This window comes from Malus sylvestris, chromosome 13, assembly GCF_916048215.2.
Source record: "Malus sylvestris chromosome 13, drMalSylv7.2, whole genome shotgun sequence".
Lineage (NCBI taxonomy): Eukaryota > Viridiplantae > Streptophyta > Magnoliopsida > Rosales > Rosaceae > Malus > Malus sylvestris.
Window position 1 is genome coordinate 2365536 of NC_062272.1, and position 18072 is coordinate 2383607.

Genomic DNA, 18072 nt, shown 5'->3' on the forward strand with positions numbered 1-18072 from the left:
CTATTCTAAATTATGGAATTTGAATTTGAATTTCGACGAAATGAGACAGACACCTTCCCTACTCAATTACCTAACTCACTACTACAACTATTTTCAAAAGAGGAAAAAGAGAGTCAAATTTACTTATTTGGTAATTTGAAAAAGAATAAAAAAGCAGAAAAGAAAGAAAGGGATGTGACAGTGAAAGAAAGATACCTTGTTCATCTTTCTCCACTCTACTTTTCACCCTTCCAACCATCAAATTTACCCATCACCATAAAAAAATAATCTTCAATTTACAGAGTATGAATATTATCACATGGTACCTAATAATACAAGATTGCAGACAGCTAATTTCATCTGTACTTGGAAGATTTAACTCGGTCATTTCTTCTTCTTTCTAAATTTACCGTTACAGAAGAGAGAACCGAACCCGAAAAAACTCCCAGTAACTTTGGAAATGTAAGGCGGTGGGAGATTCAGAACAGGGCTGATTCTGACCCCATTGCCGTGAGATCCACTCTTTCTCAACGCCGGCTTCTGGTTCATGTTGTTGTAAGGATAATATGTACTCGAACACGAGGCAGACGATGATCTTCGGCTCGAAACCGATGTCTGTTTCTGCAAATGCTGCTGCTGCTTCTGATGAGTTGTTGTTGTTGTTTCCTTTGGAGGCAACGCTTGCTTTTGATTTGGTTTTGGAGCCGACCCTGTTGAGTTGCTTCTCGAAAGAAACTGAAGCGGCCGGATTAGGCTCTTGCCGCGAGCAGCGTCGCAGTTGAGACTGCTGCTCCGCCGGAACTGCCAGAATGGCTTTGCTGTTGGAGGCTTGTCGGTTTCATCTGCATCGGCATTGGCGTCTAAAAATTCTTTCAACCTCTTCTTCTTCTCATCTGTTTTTAGCCTCTCTGTTTTTATAGGTGTTGAGCGATGAGCAAGGGTAGGAGGAGCTGCCCTCTCATCATCAGCCTGACGAGTAACTGTTTTCTCTTCAGGCTGGTGAGTTTCTTCGGCGGCGGCGAGATTTCTCTTGATTTGGACGGGGAGAATCTTCCCATTGGAAAAAAGCTCGTCCGCCGAAGACAACTCCAGCTTGAGATTGTTTACAATGCAGAAGTCGAAATCGGCAGTGGAATCCGAGAGAGAGGAGTCTAACCGTTGCCCTTGTTTCGGAGCATGATTCGTCTTGTCCAGATCATGGGAGAATGAAATTCTTGGACTGAATCCGGGGCTCCAAATCTCCGAGCAGACCTCAATGGCCATGGTTGCTCCAAAACCAACTAACAAAGTGTTTCGAATTCGAAGAGAAGTGCCTGAAACAAGGCTTTAAAATCCAGCAGAGAGCCCAGAGTGGCATTGAATGTCGGCAGATTCGGAGTCAAAAGAAGCCAAAAGTCGGCAGGAATTTGAATTATGGGAATCAGAAGTCAGAAGCCAGAAGCAGCAGCAGCAGCTTTAGCTTTTCCATTTGTGTCTCTGCTTTGAGCATTTCAGAGAGATGCATTGGAGGATATCAGAACAATTCTGCAGATTGCAGAGGTCGTTATATTGCCTTTTCCCCCAAGTTATCAGAACAAAAGGAGAAAGATAAAGAGAAGGAAATTAAAGTGGTTGAATTTAAGCACCGAAAGGCTAGAAAAGAAGACCCTCAAAGCCTCCTCTATGAGGTTTCCAATGAAACTTTTACTTTTGGGGATGGGAAAAACAGAGTGAAAGTGAGTTGGGTGAGGGAAATGGCACTTAAAGTAAAAAAAAAAAATAATAATAATAAAAATAAAATTGTCGGTTTGTTTGATACATATTGGAACTAAATGATTAGTAATTGATATATTTTGCAGACACAACCGTTAAATGATAACTATAAATTAAAAGGTTTTAATAGCGATATTTATACGATTTAAATACGTCTACTGCAACTGAGTTGATAAAAAAGTATACTCACGAACGAATGATGAAAATATATATAGATGAAAATAAAATTTTGGCAGGAGCCACCTGATTAGATTTTCCATTAGGAAGGTGCAATTGTGCTTCATTTCTGAAATCAATCAGTAATAATCCATGTGAATATTTATCTAGTACTATAATGTATATTCTGCAAATTATAACAACAACCAAGCTTTATGCCATTAGGGTCGGTAATCCTAGAAAGTCATTGTGCATAGTTTGTGCCAAGTCTTCCGTTCGCTTCAAGTACTTCATATCTTCTCTTATAGTCTCTTTGAAAGTCTTTATAGATTTTCCTCTACTCCTTATATCCTTAGTTTCCATCTCATATATTTTGCAAATTATAGAAACCCAAAATTCTGAAATCTCTATATGAAAAGGAGCAAAAATTACATGGGAAGCAACTGGTTTTTCGGGTGGATCTAGTTGATTAATAAAAAAAAAAAAGAGCGGCCTTAAGCAACAATGCTTCCCGCTTTGTGAGGGTGGGAGATGGAGGAACGTCTATCATACGTAATCTTATCCTTCTTTCGTAAAAATATTATTTACACGACTTGAATCTGTGACATTTTGATCACAAAAAAACAAGCTTGCTCTCATCAATTGAAAAATAAACTTAATATATTTTCGGGATATAGACAGAAGGTTACGTTCAGATCTAAAAGGTTGCCATTTGGATATAGAAATCCAATTCAGCAAGTTCCAAATTGAAAATAATTTAGAGAAGCAAAGCAAAGGTGTGTAATATGTTGCCTAATTGGTTGACATAAGATTGATGATTGATGAGGCAACAATAATATGTCACGCGATGTAGGGTCCATGCGGGACTCAGCCCCATAACGTTGTTTTGTATAGGCATTATTTGTTGCGTTGCAAGCGCTCAAACTAGGTTCAACCTTATTAGGGCAAAGACACAATGAAGTTGTACTAAATCTAAAAGTTTGTGATCATGTCAGAATGTGAGAGCGTCCAACACAAAAATATGTGGAGAGACTCAAAGTTGTTCAACTACGTATGTTAAACTTTAATATTAGATGTGAGATACTTTCAACATGTCTTTTTATGCATGACGTTTTTTGGGGAACATGATTTAAAGGATCATGTTTGTGCGGCGCTTCGAGATCAATCGATCATGGTCATTCACCACATATCGAACGACTACGATTTCACCAACCTCATGTTCACTGCCTTCTCTCTTCTCTTTTCATTGCTTCTCTTCTCATGTTCACAGATCGAATGAGTTTGCGACCGAGGCATGTCGATGACTCATCGTAAACTCGATTGGCACAGGGAACGAGTTCGCCACAGAAGAGAGGTTACGATCCCACCTTCATCGGCGACAATGTGCTTTAGTGCACGATGAGCGTGCAAATCATAAACGGTGTTTGGTTGGGCAAAATTGTAAGGTGATGGATGAGGCCTGGTGTCCATGGATTTGGAGGTCCTTTGGCCGCGACAACGCGCTTCGATAGTGTGACTTTTTTTCACTGTTCAATATATCATGAACGACTCGGATTAATGGATCTCGAGGATCCGCACAAACAGAATCCGAAGAGGATCCTCTTCCACACCTTTTGTGGTTAACACTTTTCACAATTTTTATTGGATGGGACCATGTGGGACAATTGGACGGATCACATGAATATCATGTTAGAATGTAGCGTATAATCCAAAATTATTTAACTATGTGTGAAGAGGTAATCTTTAAGCACTAATATTGTACTTAAACCATTCCATAACTCTCAATATATTGAAGTGGGATCCATGATGAGCACCCGCACGAAAGAGACTTCGACAGTTTTGGTTTATTAGGACATATCTCACATGCCATAGAACTAAAGTTACGTAGATTAAAATACAAATGAATCCATATTTTTGTGATTTTTTTATTTTTTTTAAAAGATGGACAACTGATTGCAAATCACAGTTATCCATTACTTACGAAGATCGAGAAAACTCATAGAAACATTTCAGCCTTTCTTACTCACAAGCTATATTTTTATGATATTTACTCTTAGGAAAAATATGATCCTTTGTCACGCGCGTACTGATGAGATCACAATTTGCAATCATAGAACGTGTAAGTACATGCTATGCACGAAAGATTTGTCACATGGGCTAGTACATCTGTTTGACCTAAAAAAATAAGGGCTCCAAAGAAATGACTAGGACTGAGGGATAGACAATGCATGATATAGGCCCACGTAACACGATGTCAGTGTCCCTTAATTTGTTGGGCTTGTATATTCCTCGTCCCACCGCCCACATGGACCCTGTTTGGGAATCTAATTAAGCATATCCCAGAAACTAATCGTTAAGTAAAACGGAGCTAGATTTCGACCTTACCAAACGTTGTCGTTTAGGCATTAAAATACATAAATATATGCAAACGCCAAACAGCGCTTTTACCAAACGAAAACTACAGCGGAAAATTGAAGTGAAACGTCGTCAGATCTAGACCCGGATCCGACCCGCCAGCGGAACGACGCTAACAGCTTTGACTATCGGGTAACCTCCAGATTTCCACAAACCGACACGACCTTTCCCTGCATACCATCCTTTATTCCCGCAATTTGGGCCGGTTCGAAATGAGAAAATGGAGCCGCCGTGGGACAAGAGCATGAAGAAGAAGCGGAAGCGGAGCCGCCGCCCTGTCAGGCTGAGATGCTTCGTCAAGAATTACGATTGGGGCATTGTCGGCCGCAATTCCAAGGTCGCCAGGCTTTTCGCTCTCAATTCCGGGTCTGACATCGACCCGGGCAAGCCGTACGCGGAGTTCTGGATCGGGACTCATGAATCTGGGCCGTCCTATGCCGATTCCGGGTCGGAGCCCTTGAGTCTCAAGGCCTGGATCTCGCAGGATCCTAGTGTGCTTGGAGACAAGGTGGTTGAAAAATGGGGTGCTGATCTTCCGTTTTTGTTTAAGGTATGGGTTCTGTTTGTTGTTTGGTTGCTCAGAAAATGCTGAAGAGGGAATAGAAAATTGAATAATTAATGGTAGTTTGTGAACACTGTGTTTGCATTTTGTTTCTTGTCATCTGGGTAATACATTGTAAATCTGAGATTTAGAACTTTTTCCTGCAAAATGCAGTGATTTCTTTTGCAAGATTATGGAGTTTTGGGATTATTGTGGATTGTAGGTGCTTTCGGTTGGGAAGGCGTTGTCGATACAGGCTCATCCGGATAAAGAACTGGCTAGGGTGTTGCACAAGTTACACCCAAGTGTTTTCCGAGATGACAATCACAAGCCTGAAATGGCACTGGCATTGACGGAATTCGAGGCTCTTTGTGGGTTTATCAGTGTCAAGGTAAAATATGCAACTTCACTTCGATCTCATTTAGCTCTTGTGCTTGTATTGAATTTGATCTTTATAACAGTGTTGCTAGATTTAGATGACGTTTCTTATCAATGTCCTGAAAATGTGCCGATTATAGTTGCGATGGGTTAGATCCCTAGTAATTAGTAATGAAGCATAAACTCGGCTTTTGCTTTTAGCAATCAGTTCCACCGGATCTTGCGGTAAGGAAGTAAAGGAATGCAGTTGAAATCAATAAGTTAAGACGCCGTTGAAATCAAGTTTTTAACTTTATCAAGTAATCACCTGAAATGCATTTCACTTTTTACCCTCAGCTTATAAAGATTTTATAAAACATATTCAACTGAGTGCATTCTTATTATAATTATAAAACAATTTCTCTTACTCCAGATCGTTCGTCTGTTCCTAATTGTATATTTTATTTCAACCAGGACATGCTTAATAGTGTTCCCGAGATTGCAGAATTGGTTGTGGTTGGAGATGCAGAGCGAATTGTACTTGGTAGTGAGCACCATGAGAATGGGATAGCCAAAACAGATATAGAATCCGTCTTCACTCGACTTATGTTACTAAGTAAAGATACAATTGCTGAGATGATTTCTAGACTGAAAAGACGACTTAATCTAGAGAAAAAGGTACTTTCAAGTTATGTTTGCTGTAATTGTTGCCATTAAAGAGTTGCTTTCATCTAAACATATTGAAGGATATAACCCACAATAACTAAAATCATAGCTCGTTGTTCTGCTATCAGTATATACCCAATATGAAAGTGATAGGAACATTGTTGTTTGAATGGTCAGTATAACCAGAGTTCCACCTTTATCCATCATGTTTATGTTGATTGCATCACTAGGTTTTTCTTCAATTACAATATTCTTTGCTTCATTGGACCAGAAAAGGCATTTGACGGTTAAAGAACAACTGGTACTCAGATTGGAGAGTCAATATCCAGATGATGTGGGTGCAATAGCAGCGTTTTTTCTTAACTATGTGAAGCTGAACCGTGGTGAAGCAATAAGTCTTGGGCCAAATGAACCTCATGCATATATTTCTGGTGAATGCATTGAGTGTATGGCAACTTCTGACAATGTTGTTCGTGCTGGCCTTACCTCAAAACCATTGGATGTCCAAACACTTCTTTCTATGCTCGAATACAGACAGGTAACATAGATTTTCATTCTCGATTCTTTCCTTTTCTTGAGGGATGCTCCATCTGTCACTGTTGTCCAATAGATCAATAGGTGTATGCATTTACCATGACTTTATCACTGTCTCATCTGTCAATGTCTGGCTAGATTTTACTGGACATGATCATCACGCCTTCTGGTAGATATGAGCATTCTAAAGAATATAAACCTGCTTGCTTCTAATATATTGACATTGTTTTTCAGGGTTCTCCTGAAATTATGCAAGGCGTTTCTTTGAATCCATACACAACAAGGTATCTCCCACCTTTTGAAGAATTTGAAGTTGACTGCTGTAACCTTCCTCACTCTGCATCGGTGGTTTTTCCTTCAGTCCTAGGACCATCCCTCTTCCTGTTTACTGCCGGGAAAGGACATTTCGATGCAAGTCTGTCTGAGGATGATATAGTGGTGGAGGGTGATGATATAGTTGAAGAGGGTGAGGTTTTCTTTGTGCCTGCCAACACGAAGATTAGCATTACCGCCAAATCAACAGAACTACAATTGTATAGGGTGGGAGTGAACAGCAGAATATTTAGGGATTTGTAGTCTGCAGTTACTTTGAATTCTTTCTTTTTCTTTTTCCGAAAGAAGAAAAATGCGGACACGACTTCATACAGTCACATTCTTATGTAATATTTATGAGTAATATTTCCTCCGTCATTCTTTACATGTATTTTATTTAGGGTTAAAATTGTTAAATGTTAAGATGGAGCGAGATCGAATTCGCACTGGAGTACATTAGCATTATTACTTTCCATTATTACTCTAAAACGTTGTTTGCATTTTCTTGACAAAGTTATTCTCCACTCAAGCAACAATTAAAAAGATTTGCGAAAAAGAATCTCCAGAAGAAAAGGAGAGAATAAATTCGGGTTGCTTGAAGCCCAAGTTTGACGTGGAAAAATAGAATAACGACTAATGATATTTTCTTGATAAGATGTTAATAAATAAACGGGTCGGGTTGCTTGAAGCCCAAGTTGGTCAGGGTGGGTTAAATGGGTCAAGACAAACGCGTCCTTTGCTTTTACAATTCCAAGTAAAGCTTAGGGCCCACAGAAGCGCGAAAACCACAGATTCTCTCTCTCTCTCTCTCTCTCATCGCATTCCCATCAAATTAGCTGCCAGATTCCACTGCCGCAATCCGATTCCCTCTCCACTGGTTCGCCTGCTTGCCGCCCTCCGACGACTAAACCTAGAAAGTCACGCGCAGGCTCGCTCCCTAAACCCTAGAAGCTCCTTGCCCGTTTTAGCCATGCCCGGCAAGGACGACGCCGGCTCCTCCGAGAAGGAGAAGAACCTCGAGCTCTTCCTCAAAGTCGGATTGGACGAGCGCACGGCCAAGAACACCATCGCCAACAACAAAGTCACCGCCAACCTCACCGCCGTCATTCATGAGGTACTCAATCGTTGATTTTCTTCTTCTTCTGCTGCTTACTTTTCGTGTTTTTTTTAACCGATTCAAATGCATGCAATTCATAATCCCGCGGATTTATAATTTTAGTCTACTTATTTTGTTGTTCTTGAATAATTTCAGGCGGCGGTTACTGATGGATGCAATCGAACAGTTGGTAATCTCCTCTACACGGTCAGTAATTTAACTTTAAGCCATCTGTTAGCATTTCTGATTAAGCTATTAATCCAGTAAATTTTAGTGTCATTTGTAACCTTGTAGAATTTACTTTAGCTCCGTCCTTTTCTAAATGGATGATAGTTCCATAAGGGTGCGTTTGGATGACGGACTTTGAAGCTCCATGGAACCTAAAAGTCTAAATTAGTTAGGAAAGCATGGTTGATTAATATCAATGACAGTGAATATATGTTAATGATTGTATATGCGCTTTGATGTTGTATCATCTATGACAGGTTGCCACAAAGCACCCAGCAAATGCCCTTGTGCATCGCCCAACATTGGCGCAATACATTGTATCGTCGAAGGTTGGTGACCGCACCTTCTTAGTGTTTTGGATTTAACGGACATACTATTTTATAATTCTTGCTGTTGATTATTGAATTACTTTTTCTTCGAATTCTTACACAGTTTTTATTTTCCAGATTAAAACCCCTGCCCAGTTAGAAGCGGCTTTTTCATTTTTTGCAACGACGGGGCCAGAGAGTTTTGAAGTAAATAAATTTGAAGAAGCTTGTGGTGTTGGTAAGATTTATTGGGACGTATATTGAACATGTTTTGGATTTGTTACGTAATGTATATGTCTGGAATTTGATACTGGTTCCATTTATCTATTCTGGACTTAGATTTTTGTCACAATTTGAATTAATCGTATCATGTTAGTTATCCTGTTTTCTTTCTACAATTATAGACATTTAACCTTTTTGCTTTTGGCAAGCAGGTGTTGAAGTTTCAGAAGAAGAAATAAAACAAACTGTTAATGAGGTTTTTGAGGAGAATAAGGCTGCAATCTTGGAGCAGCGGTATAGAACAAATGGTTAGTTTTTTTTTTTTTCCTCCCAGCCATTTCTAGTTACACACAACACTCACAACTGAAAAGTTGTATGTTATTATAGGAAAACATGCATTCATCTATACTATGTTTTATAAATCTTTTGAGAATTTTTATCATTTTATTTATCATAGACACATCCAGAATTCAATTGTTTGGTTGATTGCTATTATTTCTTCTGGCCTTTGATGGTTCAAGACTTCTGAGTTCTGAGTATAGAATTTCCCTTAGCTGTTTGGATTCGCAGCTAGATATGGTTTTGGGAAATTGGAAATGTCACGTACATGTCTTTCCAAGGGGTTCCTGCCTAATTGTTCTTATATGCTTGCTTCTCAGCCGTTAATTGGTTGGGCTATAGTCTCCTGTCTGATCCATGTGACCTCTGTTGCTCCGAATTGTTTGGCGCCTATGCATCTGTGTTCCTGTTTAATTCTTTCTCTAACCCCCAATTCTTTATGAAATTATTTGTACTTCCTTTATGTGTTACATCAGTATGTTCTGTTTGAAACTACTAAACTTCGTATTCTGTTGTTTCATCTAGTGGGGGATTTGTTTGCACATGTTAGGAGGAGGCATCCATGGGCTGATCCAAAAATTGTAAAGGTGATCTTATTTTACTTGCCTTGGACTTATTGGTAGCTTTTTCTTTTTTGGGTTTGTAACAGAAAAACTGAAAAAGTAAGCACTAAAATATTTTTGACTGCCATATCTTTTTCTGTGACAGCAATTTGTTGATGCAAAATTGCGTGAATTACTTGGTGAAAGGACAGCAGCAGATGATGCAAAGGTTCCAAAAAAGAAAAAAGAGAAGCCTGCTAAAGTAGAGGTTAGTATTTTCCCATGTTGCTGCATTTTTTCTGAAACTTATTAAGAAGTGACTGAAGACCACTCTGCATTGTGTCTCCGTTCCCTCCTTCTCCATTTTTGTAGGAAAAAGTTGATGCTGTTTCTACTCCAGAACAGCCATCTGAAGAAGTTCTTAATCCATACTCGATATTCCCTCAGCCATTGGATAATTATAAGGTATGGACTTCCTCATTTTTTTTGTTCTTCGTTCTGTATTACAACATACCTCCAACTGTATGTACAAGGTAATATTTTGATTCAGATAACATACTGAAGAAACAAAGAAGTCATTTTCATTTATTTTCTGAATAGAGTGTATTTGTACAGTTGGTGTTTTCACCACTCAACAGTCGTTTTTGTAATTTCAAAACCCCTTGCCTTTTTTGTTGCCTTATTGAGTTGTGTGTTTTTCTTTTACATTATCGCATGTCCAGCTCTGACTTTTTGTTATCCCGTTGTCAATCTTCAGGTTCATACTTCTGTTTTCTTTAGTGACGGTTCTATTTTGAGATGTTGCAATACAAGGGAATTGCTTGAGAAACACTTAAACAGGACTGGTGGGAAAGTTTTGACCCGCTTTCCTCCTGAACCGAATGGATATCTACATATAGGTCATGCCAAGGTAAATGTGTTCTTGGATAGATTCAGTGTTTTGCTTTGTCAGTGGTTGTTCCTCATTATAACCGTAAACTATTGATTAGGCAATGTTTATCGACTTTGGCCTGGCAAAAGAGAGGGATGGAGGCTGCTACCTACGGTGAGAGTCACTCCTCTGCTTTTATAGTATGATTTTACTTTTCAATTTCCAGTAGGAGGGAGAAACAAAATAGACATGGAAACCATATAATTGATTATTGTGTTGTGGTTGATGATGTCAAAATTTATGATCACATATGATGTGCATGTACTCTTTGTATTATTGCTGAAGATAATCTTACCTAATTTTTTTGTTTGCAATATCTGGAACTAGGAGAACATGTTCTTGATTAATTCTACTGTTACAGCATCACAATATTTCTAATTTTCCAGGATAACATATTTAAACTACTGTTTGTTGCAGAAGTTTATAATCTTCTTTAAAAGTTTTAAAAATGTTCTTTAACTTGAAAGGGAAAGAATTTTTTATCTTCCTGTGTTTTTTTTTTTTTTTTTTTTTTTTTGAATCTAGTGTCTCCGGGTCTTTGACCCGACTATTCACTAGGCCACCCGCCTGACCCCACAACATTTGGTAGGCAAGAAACTCTAGCAATTGCTAGGTGGGTACCTTGAGAGGTGTCGAACCCCAGACCTCTTGGTAACAAACCAAGGGCCTGACCATTAGACTAAACACTCTTAGGTATCTTCCTGTGTTTTTGAAAGGTCGATTCCTACTTTATCACTTTTAGGTTTGACGATACGAACCCAGAAGCTGAAAAGAAAGAATATATTGATCATATTCAGGAAATTGTGAAGTGGATGGGTTGGGAGCCCTACAAGGTAAAAAAATTGGTTGGTACGTCTTCTTGATAGTCTGTTTTGTCTTTGCGCCAGCTGACTACTGCTGGATTTCTGCAGATCACTTACACCAGTGACTACTTTCAAGATTTGTATGATTTTGCAGTGGAACTCATACGAAGGGGTCACGCATATGTAGATCATCAGGTTTTGTTCAAAGTTTATATGAAAATTGTTTGTATGCTGTGATTAGTTAGCTTTATACATGCCTTACAAGTCCTCTGTGGTACAGTGTGGTCGTATCAATTGTTGATGACTTCTACTTTTGTATTCATGACATTGTTTTTATTTACAAATCAACATTGGTCTGAGAAAGATACTTACCTTTGTTAATATGGTTTTAGACACCTGACGAGATAAAGGAGTACAGGGAGAAAAAAATGAACAGCCCTTGGCGGGACAGGCCAATTGCAGAGTCATTGAAACTTTTTGAGGATATGAGACGAGGCCTGATTGAAGAAGGCAAAGCAACCCTTAGAATGAAGCAAGACATGCAGAGTGATAACTTTAACATGTATGACCTTATTGCATATCGTATCAAGGCAAGTGTGTACCTTAAATAGTTCTTCTAATTACTCGAGTTCATGGGCATCCTAATAGTTACAGTATGAATTTCTTATTGCAGTTTACACCCCATCCTCATGCTGGAGACAAGTGGTGTATCTATCCAAGTTATGATTATTCTCACTGCATTGTTGATTCTCTTGAGGATATCACACATTCGGTATGCTTTCTAGCTTTGATTGATATTCTTTCCTAATGGATAGTAGTGGCATGATTCATGATCATAAAATCATGCCAAGTTTATCATAGGGGCATCTCACTCCCTATCCTCTGTGTGTTTTCACATTATTGTGCAAATGTTGATGGTTGAGTCTTGAGATGTTGAGTCTATAGTCACCCTGTATTTGAATATGGCAGCTTTGCACACTTGAATTTGAGACTCGCCGTGCTTCGTACTACTGGTTAGTAAATGCCCTCGGAATCTATCAACCATATGTATGGGAATACTCACGGCTGAATGTCAGTAACACTGTCATGTCAAAGCGTAAGGTGTGTCAAATGTTAAGAGTTATAATGTTTGATATATAATTGTTATGTATGAGCCTTTTTCCACACTTATCAACTACCATCTATGTTGCAGTTAAATCGACTAGTGACTCAGAACTGGGTTGACGGTTGGGATGACCCACGTCTTATGACACTGGCTGGTTTACGACGCAGGGGTGTTACTCCAACTGCAATAAATGCTTTTGTTAGAGGAATTGGAATCACTAGAAGGTTTGAACTTTTGAATGTGCATGTGTGCGTGTGTGTATTGTGCCTGCTTTTAGTTATGCCAGTATATTGTGCTTCTTCATTATCATATATGAACTTGTGATTCTTTCTGCAACAGTGATTGTAGTATGATACACTTAAGTCGCCTTGAGTATCACATAAGAGAGGAGCTAAATAAAACAGCTCCTCGAACGATAGCTGTGCTACATCCCCTCAAGGTGTGTATCTTATTGGCATTGGTTTTCTTGTGGTATTTTTCTTCCATCTGTGTATGACTCATAATTTCTGGTTTAAGGTGGTTATTTCAAACCTGGAAGCTGGCACTACAATGGATCTAGAAGCAAGGAAATGGCCTGATGCTCAGACAGATGATGCATCTGCTTTCTACAAGGTAACCCTGGGTTTTGCTGATAAATATTAAACGTTGCTCCAAGCTTTTGGTACTTCAATTGTCACTGAATTTTTTATTTTTCCTTCACATCAGGTTCCCTTTTCCAATACCGTTTATATTGACCGGTCTGATTTTCGGCTTAAAGATTCAAAGGATTACTTTGGGCTTGCTCCTGGTAAATCTGTCCTACTCAGGTACCATATGGACTACAAGTTTTTACTTTCCTTTCCACTTGAGCATATTTGGGCTCAAGGGTCACAGTCTTTATCTGAATTTTGCAGATATGCGTTCCCTATCAAGTGCACAGATGTCATATTAGCTGATGATGAGGAAACTGTTCTTGAGATACGGGCTGAGTATGATCCTACAAAGAAGACAAAGCCAAAGGTCTACAGTCCATCCTTTTGCTTGTGGTTGTTGTTTGATGCTTGGAAACTAAGCTTTGGTGCTTATTACTCACATTTTGTATTCTTATTGGTCAATTTGTATATTCCACAGGGGGTGCTTCACTGGGTTTCTGAACCTTCTCCAGGGGTTGATCCACTCAAGGTGGAAGTCAGATTGTTTGACCGACTGTTCCTTTCAGAGGTTGGCCATCATTACTCTCTCTCTCTCTCTCTCTCTCTCTCTCTCTCTCTCTCTCTCCTTCCTATCCCTCCCTCCCTCGCTAAATCTTTTGGAAATTTGTTTGTCTGTCAGAATCCTGCTGAGCTCGAAGACTGGCTTGCTGATTTGAATCCAGAGTCCAAGGTGGTAATACCCAATGCATATGCTGTGCCCTCACTTGGAAGTGCTGTTGTTGGGGACGCATTCCAGTTTGAAAGGCTCGGTATGTTTCTGCATTGACCTTTTTAATTTTTTTGTACTGAGATAACGTTTTTAAGGCAAGAAGTATTCTTTCAAGCGTGTTGATAGCGGTCCACATGGAATCTAGGAAGAAAGTTGTACATAAGTGGCTCGAGTCCATATAAATTGTCTACTCATACAGAATTGTCTGAGGACTCTGTATGTTTCTGTATTGCAGGATATTTTGTAGTCGATAAGGATTCAACTCCTGAGAAGCTCGTCTTCAACCGTACCGTCACGCTGAGAGATAGCTATCACAAGGGCGGGAAGTAGGTAACGCCTTAGCAGGACACAAAACTGGAAGTTTGGGAACTCAGTGAGTAGATATGAATTACAAACTCAACTCTTCTCTGTACTGATGTTATTGTGCCAGCAAACTTATAAGTTTGAAAGTACCAAATGAAGTGAAACCTAGATTAGTATCTCTAATCCAATCCAAGGCACCAAACGAGCTCTAAAAGTTATTTAGCGTGTTATTTTTGCGTCTCGGATTGGATTACTACTCGTCCTCGTTGAGAATTGAGAATGTGTGGACGGGGAAACTACGGGTAATAAGGAGCAATTAAAGAACACTTTGGTGCTCTCTGCAGTCGGCAGTGTTGACACAAGTAAGAAATTTAAAAACCAACCAGCTGCCTCCTCATCGCAACTCCTCCTGTGTGACAGAGAGAGTGTGAGAGTTTAGTCTCTTCACGCTTAGTTGTGAAAGCGAAAGAAAGATTGATTTGATTGAAATTTTGGAGCGATAATATCTCATTTCCCCATCATATTCTTAAATTTCCAAGTTCCAAACTTCCAAAGCCAAACCCTCACATGAAAACATAGCGCACCATTTTCCATCTCTCTCCCTCTCTCTCTCACTCTCTCTCCCTCTCTCTCTCACTCTCTCTCTCTCTCTCTCTCTCTCTCTCTCTCTCTCACTGTGGTGCCCCACTTTTTCAAAGATAAACCCCCCACCCCCCACCTTCAACCCTAGTACTGATGTTCACTTTAATTCATCCACACGACTCCACGCAAAACACCCACAAGTTAGATACTCTCAAACTCACGAACCCACCTCTACAATTTTTTTGTACGATCGATCACGATACTTTAGATTATCTTCAATAGAAATGTCAAATTATAACTGTTATATTACAAATTGATGAGCGATGTGATACTCTGAAGTGCTATATCAAATTTTGTGTTTCTTCAATCAAATTGTTAAATATTATTTTTCTTATTAATGTAATCTCCAAGAGATATGTCAAAATTGTCATGTAGGTATACAACAGTAAAAAAATGGCAGCAAACTCTCTCCAATTGAGCATTCAATTTCTTACGTAGTGCTGAGTCATTTGAAGGCAGAGTCTTCTGCTGTCAAATTTATTAAATGATTTTTTTAACAAATTAATATAATATATAATAAATGTTGTTATGTTTTTGAAACATTTGATTGGTTGCCTTAATCATTGGATTCTACAAAAAGATAAAAAAAAATTATTAAATGACATTATTATTTAACATATAGGGTGGAGCAAAATATTGTACAAAATGTCAAAATTGCCACATAAGCTATTAACTATCATTTTGATGTTTAAAATTTGGCATTGGAGATGCCACCCACAATTAAACTAATAAAAAAAAATTGATTGTCAAATTTAACTCTTAATCACAAAGGTTTCAAATCTAACCTGCAAATAATACATTAGTTCGATTTTTTTTTAATATCATATGATCATAATGGCATCTGGACTTAGGATTTGACACGTCTTTTAAAGATACTTTTAATTTACCTACAGATTATAGTTATACGGACGTGACAGTCAATACAATATGTCTGCTTCATTCAAATTTCTTATCCAATAAATTATTGTACATTAAAATATTAGAATATCGCTTTGTAACATTCACCATGTGGCACCTAGAAATAAAATCATATGGTTGACCGTCGAAAAAAATAAGACTGATGTGACATAACGATCGTAATTCATTCCACGTGGCTTCTAGTTGGGGACCCCCCCCCCCTTTAACAAAGCATTAGAATTTATGTTAATTTGTTTTATATATATTTATTTTCTGTTTGCCGACGTTTAGTAGCTGCTTCTTCAACAGTTTTCCTTACGGAAATTCAAGTCAGTTCTACTGTTTGTTATTTGTTCGTTACGCTGAGTTGTCACTTAGTGAGTGAGTTGAGGCCTTGTAGATGAATAACTCATGCAAATATACTAAAATAAAGGAAATATCTATGCTCGATTCTACTAAGCGTGGATTCTCCTCTTATGTTATCGCTCGTTTTGTGCTTAGTCACTAGAGAAATAGAGCATTCTCGGACTTTGGTAATGTGCCGACTTGATAAAGTTTCGTACTTGTAACGGAAGTTTGATAGGGGTTTGAAATAGATCTCTTTGCACGCTCTAAATAGGGTTCTTTTCACCTTTCCCTCACGGTACTACGAACTATCATTTTCGAGCCCCCGCTTATTTCTTATTACAACATTCTTGTCACCCCCGTTATAAAAATTAAACAAATATTAATTGTAAATAAGATTTGTATTATATCCCCAAAAAGTACAAGGTCAAACATATGAGTACACTTAGTACAGGGTCAAACGTAAGTTATTGTTACAACGTGATTCACTTAAGTTTGAATCTTTCTTTTATAAGTTTTAAATAATTGTAAATAATAATAAAAAAACAATCAACTTCAAACAGCATCTGATTACATTACTTGTAGAAAATGCAGTTTGAATACATTCCATAACCTTAAACGACATCAACTCAGAAATCAGAATCATCCCCTGAAAATCCTCTAACTTTCTAGGTTGTCACATCCCGTCCATGTTCCATAAATTGTCAGTGATGGTGTCCAACACCCAATCATTTCCTACCATCTGGCAATCAAACTGTGAATTGTCATAATTGCCCATTGCCGAAACAGGGTCCAGGCTGAGACCCTCCATGTCATAGCTACTGTTGTCCACATAGTAACTGCCATCTGGACTTAAGCTGTTGTATCCAATGTGGTCAAATGCAGGGTATAAACTCGTCGACTGTTCTGCCATTTGCGGCACCTGTGAAATAAGAGATTCCGACGAAAGAATATTACTTGGGACGGTGGCAAGATTGGAATTTCCACTCATGTGGTAGTTGTCAAACATGTTTGTCACATTGCCAGGTGGAGAAGTTGGGAGTGGCACGGAAGGAACTGTGTGATTTGGCGACAGAGAAGGAGATGCAGAGTTCTGAGAAGGGCTCAAGGTTGAAGAACGAGAAGATTGCTTCATCTTTTGCAGCAGAATCGGCATCCAGAAACCCCGAACTGCGTCGAGAAATTGCACGCTGTTCGACTCAATGTTCAGTTGGCGCGCCTGTTTTTGCACTCTTGTTCTCCAATAGTTCTTTATCTCATTGTCTGTTCTCCCCGGCAAATGCTGCGCAATTTTAGACCACCTGAAAAAACGTACATGCATGTTATCGATATATTTTGGACAATACGGATGCGCGACATAAAGAACGGGTATTCTTCATGGAGAATTTCTGACATAACAAACATCAACTTTACTAAAGAGTTAACGTTGTGACATGAATAGAAGATGACCTATTACCCCACTTAGAGTGGAGTTCAAGGATCAAGAGCTGTTCTTGCGGAGTAAGGTTGCCGCGCTTAATGTCGGGTTTTAAGTAATTTAGCCATCTCAATCTGCAGCTTTTTCCGGTCCTCTTCAATCCTAAAGAAAAACAGAGTTGAATGCTTGAGAACCAAAAAATGAAATGGACTTGTTGACAAAAGGTTGTGATCATGTGGCTACTATTTACCTGCAAATTTTGCTAAATAGTTCCAATGGCCTTCGCCGTGGTTCGCGATGTAATGTATAAGCAGATTGTCTTCCTCAAGAGTCCAAGGCCCTTTTCTGAGCTCATTTTCTTCATTAGGGTTTCTAGGAGCAGCCATAGTTGCTGTTTTACTTGAGAGAGAGAGAGAGAGAGAGAGAGAGAGAGGGAGATATTTGCTTTGAGGAAAGAGAGGGATGAAAGTGAAACAATAGGAAGGCAAATTCAGATTTTATAGGGAAGAAGAAAGTTTTAAATAATTACAGGTTCAAATCTAAAAGTAAAACCCTAAAAGGAGTCTGTCCACATGCATATTTGGCTTTCTAAAACTTTATAAATGGAATTTTATGAGATGGTATTTGGTTGTATAGTTTCAATGGGGCTATGCATTAGCCTGCTGAGTGTTAAAGCTAGAGCTTCAAGCTATTGATGGGACACGACAAAATACATCATTTTCTTAGTCATCCTTGGTCAAGTTCAAACCACATTAATTGTACAATTCTAATGATATTGTAA

General features: G+C 38.8%; 4 protein-coding genes across 4 annotated transcripts; 2 read left to right on the plus strand and 2 right to left on the minus strand.

Annotated features, from left to right (window-relative positions):
• Positions 1-90: 90 nt before the first annotated feature.
• Positions 91-1687, minus strand: LOC126596476 (uncharacterized). Its single transcript, XM_050263074.1, has one exon. The coding sequence runs from the start codon at positions 1240-1242 to the stop codon at positions 364-366; it is 879 nt and encodes a 292-aa protein (XP_050119031.1). The 5' UTR covers positions 1243-1687; the 3' UTR covers positions 91-363.
• A 2666-nt stretch (positions 1688-4353) lies between these two features.
• On the plus strand, positions 4354-7163 carry LOC126596481 (mannose-6-phosphate isomerase 1-like). Its single transcript, XM_050263079.1, has 5 exons — positions 4354-4852; positions 5067-5243; positions 5675-5878; positions 6138-6404; positions 6635-7163. Exons 1-5 carry the CDS (start codon positions 4523-4525, stop codon positions 6974-6976), a joined length of 1320 nt encoding a protein of 439 aa, XP_050119036.1. The 5' UTR covers positions 4354-4522; the 3' UTR covers positions 6977-7163.
• A 319-nt stretch (positions 7164-7482) lies between these two features.
• LOC126596449 (glutamine--tRNA ligase-like) lies at positions 7483-14173 on the plus strand. The gene is made up of 23 exons (XM_050263032.1): positions 7483-7826; positions 7965-8015; positions 8294-8365; positions 8483-8582; positions 8779-8874; positions 9431-9492; positions 9614-9715; positions 9820-9912; positions 10205-10357; positions 10437-10492; positions 11121-11211; positions 11290-11376; positions 11574-11771; positions 11855-11953; positions 12151-12282; positions 12374-12510; positions 12626-12725; positions 12803-12898; positions 12992-13092; positions 13180-13285; positions 13397-13486; positions 13598-13727; positions 13923-14173. The coding sequence occupies exons 1-23, from the start codon at positions 7683-7685 to the stop codon at positions 14015-14017; spliced, it is 2391 nt and encodes a 796-aa protein (XP_050118989.1). The 5' UTR covers positions 7483-7682; the 3' UTR covers positions 14018-14173.
• Positions 14174-16256: 2083 nt separating this feature from the next.
• Positions 16257-17865, minus strand: LOC126596450 (MYB-like transcription factor EOBI). Its single transcript, XM_050263034.1, has 3 exons — positions 17542-17865; positions 17324-17453; positions 16257-17175 (listed from the first exon to the last, which is right to left on the minus strand). The coding sequence occupies exons 1-3, from the start codon at positions 17675-17677 to the stop codon at positions 16551-16553; spliced, it is 891 nt and encodes a 296-aa protein (XP_050118991.1). The 5' UTR covers positions 17678-17865; the 3' UTR covers positions 16257-16550.
• Between the last annotated feature and the right edge of the window lie 207 nt (positions 17866-18072).

What these genes read in the sequence shown, in the direction of transcription:
- LOC126596476 (XM_050263074.1), bottom strand. Translation starts at nt 1,242, where the DNA reads ATGGCCATTGAGGTCTGCTCGGAGATTTGGAGCCCCGGATTCAGTCCA.
- LOC126596481 (XM_050263079.1), top strand. Translation starts at nt 4,523, where the DNA reads ATGGAGCCGCCGTGGGACAAGAGCATGAAGAAGAAGCGGAAGCGGAGC. An exon ending in GACTTAATCTAGAGAAAAAG is followed by an intron (nt 5,879 to 6,137) that starts GTACTTTCAAGT and finishes TCATTGGACCAG; the next exon opens with AAAAGGCATTTGACGGTTAA. An exon ending in CTATGCTCGAATACAGACAG is followed by an intron (nt 6,405 to 6,634) that starts GTAACATAGATT and finishes ATTGTTTTTCAG; the next exon opens with GGTTCTCCTGAAATTATGCA.
- LOC126596449 (XM_050263032.1), top strand. Translation starts at nt 7,683, where the DNA reads ATGCCCGGCAAGGACGACGCCGGCTCCTCCGAGAAGGAGAAGAACCTC. An exon ending in AATACATTGTATCGTCGAAG is followed by an intron (nt 8,366 to 8,482) that starts GTTGGTGACCGC and finishes TTTATTTTCCAG; the next exon opens with ATTAAAACCCCTGCCCAGTT. An exon ending in TGGGTTGGGAGCCCTACAAG is followed by an intron (nt 11,212 to 11,289) that starts GTAAAAAAATTG and finishes GGATTTCTGCAG; the next exon opens with ATCACTTACACCAGTGACTA.
- LOC126596450 (XM_050263034.1), bottom strand. Translation starts at nt 17,677, where the DNA reads ATGGCTGCTCCTAGAAACCCTAATGAAGAAAATGAGCTCAGAAAAGGG. An exon ending in CTATTTAGCAAAATTTGCAG is followed by an intron (nt 17,454 to 17,541) that starts GTAAATAGTAGC and finishes GTTTTTCTTTAG; the next exon opens with GATTGAAGAGGACCGGAAAA. An exon ending in CACTCTAAGTGGGGTAATAG is followed by an intron (nt 17,176 to 17,323) that starts GTCATCTTCTAT and finishes ACGTTTTTTCAG; the next exon opens with GTGGTCTAAAATTGCGCAGC.